This window comes from Penaeus monodon, chromosome 38, assembly GCF_015228065.2.
Source record: "Penaeus monodon isolate SGIC_2016 chromosome 38, NSTDA_Pmon_1, whole genome shotgun sequence".
NCBI classification, from domain to species: Eukaryota; Metazoa; Arthropoda; class Malacostraca; order Decapoda; family Penaeidae; genus Penaeus; species Penaeus monodon.
Genome location: NC_051423.1, coordinates 18,700,595 through 18,703,345, shown reverse-complemented (window position 1 = coordinate 18,703,345; position 2,751 = coordinate 18,700,595). Strand labels below are relative to the sequence as shown.

At 31.6% G+C, this 2,751-nt stretch overlaps 1 protein-coding gene across 1 annotated transcript in view; it reads left to right on the top strand.

Annotated features, from left to right (window-relative positions):
* Window positions 1–521: 521 nt before the first annotated feature.
* LOC119596731 (V-type proton ATPase 21 kDa proteolipid subunit-like) overlaps window positions 522–2,751 on the top strand; it is a 3,894-nt gene continuing 1,664 nt past the window's right edge. The window contains exons 1-2 of the mRNA XM_037946058.1: window positions 522–716; window positions 987–1,101. Coding sequence (XP_037801986.1) covers window positions 537–716; window positions 987–1,101 — 295 coding nt within the window. The 5' untranslated portion in view covers window positions 522–536. The remainder of the gene's footprint in view (window positions 717–986; window positions 1,102–2,751) is intronic.

The window sequence follows — 2,751 nt, the reverse complement described above, 5'->3', positions numbered from 1 at the left end:
CCTCCCCCCCCCCCCCCACCCCAAAAAAGGAGGTGAGGCACGAGAGCAAATAGTAAAAATGAATAGAACTCTGAAGTTTAAGGAATATGTCTCCAAGTTTATACAGTGGCTTTGCTGTAACCAGAACGTGTGCTTGCAAGTTCCATGCATTTATAGTCATTGGTGTTTGTAGATACTTCTTTCTATCTTTACCTTAATTGGTGTCGTCTTTTCTTTTCCCTTTATAAGGCTGAAAATTAAATTCTCAGAATTTTGCAGAAGCTGATGTTTTGTATTTTGCAAAGTAGAAAAAAAAAAAAAAATCTCATGGATCTTCTCTCCTCCTCCTCTTGCTTCTTTCTATTCTTTCTATTCCTCTTCTTATTTTTATTCTTCCGCTTCTTATTCTTATTCCTCTTCTTAGTTTTTAATCTTATTCCTGTAGTTGGAGTTCTTGTTTCATTCTTTATCACCTGTTATTTAAAATCTCCAATGATATTCACAAAATATAGTTAATGCATTTCTGTAAATCAGCATGAATCAGCATACACATCAAAATGAATACTAATCCTTCTGCTTTTCTCCCAAGGGGCATCCACACTACTGGTGTGAGCATTGTTGGCGGTGGTGTCCGTGCCCCTCGCATCAAGACCAAGAATCTGATCTCGGTCATCTTCTGTGAGGCTGTTGCCATCTACGGGCTCATCATTGCCATCATCCTGGCTGGTATTTTGGAGGTGGGTGCATCTCATGATCATTTTTCCCTTGGGCTTTTAGGTTATCAAAAAAAGGGTAAAAACTTTGAAATATTAAGTTAAAAAGTTTTGCTCAGAATGTTAAAGCTACTGGGGTAAAGTTTGTTAACCAAATTGAGCTTGAGAAAGGAAATAATTTGGTTTTGATTTTAACATTTCACCATATACTCTCGACAAGACATTTCTAAGTGTTGTTCTGCCTTGTTTATTTTTCCATGGTTCATGAAGCAACTTTGTTTTTTTTTCTAACAGGAGTACTCTGAGACAAAGGCTGAAGCTAAGAGGGCTCTTCGAAAAAACCTTCTCTCGGTTACTTTTAGTTTGCGCTGGCTGACTGTAGGGCTCACCAACCTTTTTGTGGTTTGCTGTTGGATTGTTATATATATAATATATATATATTAATATATTATATATAATTTTATATATATATGTATCACACACACAGTATGTGTGGGGGTGTGTGTGTGGTGTGTGGTTTTTGGTGTGTGTTTGTACATACATAAGTCATATATATATATATATATTATAATATATATATAAATTTAATATAATATAATGTATACATTTTAATTATATTTTATTATATATTAATATATATATATTTATATAAATATGTTATAAAATATGTGTGGGTGTGTGTGTGTGTGTGTGTGTGTGTGTGCAGTTACGATACACACCAACAAAACACACACACACACACACCCACACCCACACACACCCAAAAAATTAATATATTATATATTTTAAAATATATAAATTATATTTTATATATATATTATAATATTGTTATATTACATAAAAATAAACAACAACCACACACCCACCACACACACACACAACACACACACACCACCCACACACACACCACACACACACACCCCATATATATATATTTAATATTTTATATATATATGTGGGTGTGTGTGTGTTTGTGTGTCGTATGTAGTAAATCAACGAAAAATCGAAACTGACGCCCTTACCACAGGACTCCCAACGTCATGGTGGTGAGTGGATAAGCTGAATATTTACCGAACTGAAGGAAACGAAATTTCGAAAAAGAAAAAATTTGGAGCGAACATGGGGACGGGAAAATGTAACTCCCCGGCAGCATCAAATTATCCCCAAAGCTCAGGCTTATATATTATTATATATATTTTTTTTAAATATTTTATATTTTAAATATTTATAATATATATATATATTTTTATTTTTATAAATATAAAATTTTACATAATATATTATATATATATAAAATATATATATATATTTTTATATGTGTGTGTGTTGTGTTTTCACGCACACGCACACCCCACACACACACACACACACACACACACACAACACACACAAATAATATAATAAATAATATATATACATTATATATATTATATATTATATATAATAATATATATATATTTTATGTTATATCCATAATGTTAATCCCTGTCCTACTTAAATGGGAAAAATTTAAAAAAAAAAATTTTATGTATACGTCCTACTATTTGTCAGCAATATAGAAAAAAACGTAAAAATAATCCCCATGATGTGACGGGCGTGTAAGTTGACCAAAATAATATAAAATATATATTTTAAAAATAATATATATATATATATATTATTATACGCACACACACAAACACACAAAACACACACACAAACCACACACACACCACCCCCCAAAAATGTTTTTATTTTTAAAATATTATATAATATTTTATATATATTATATTATATTATAAACACCACACCCCACACACACAACACACACACAACAAAAACCCCACACAACACACACACCACACACAAAAACAACACACAACACACACACACACAATATATATATAATATAATTATATATATATATATATAATATATATTTTACACACACACACACACAAAAAACTCCCCCCACACCACACAAACAACACCAACACACACCACATTACCTACCATGTTTTACCACGGGGGGTTAAAAACACATTTAAAAATTTATTGAATCGGACCTCAAACCCTCCTG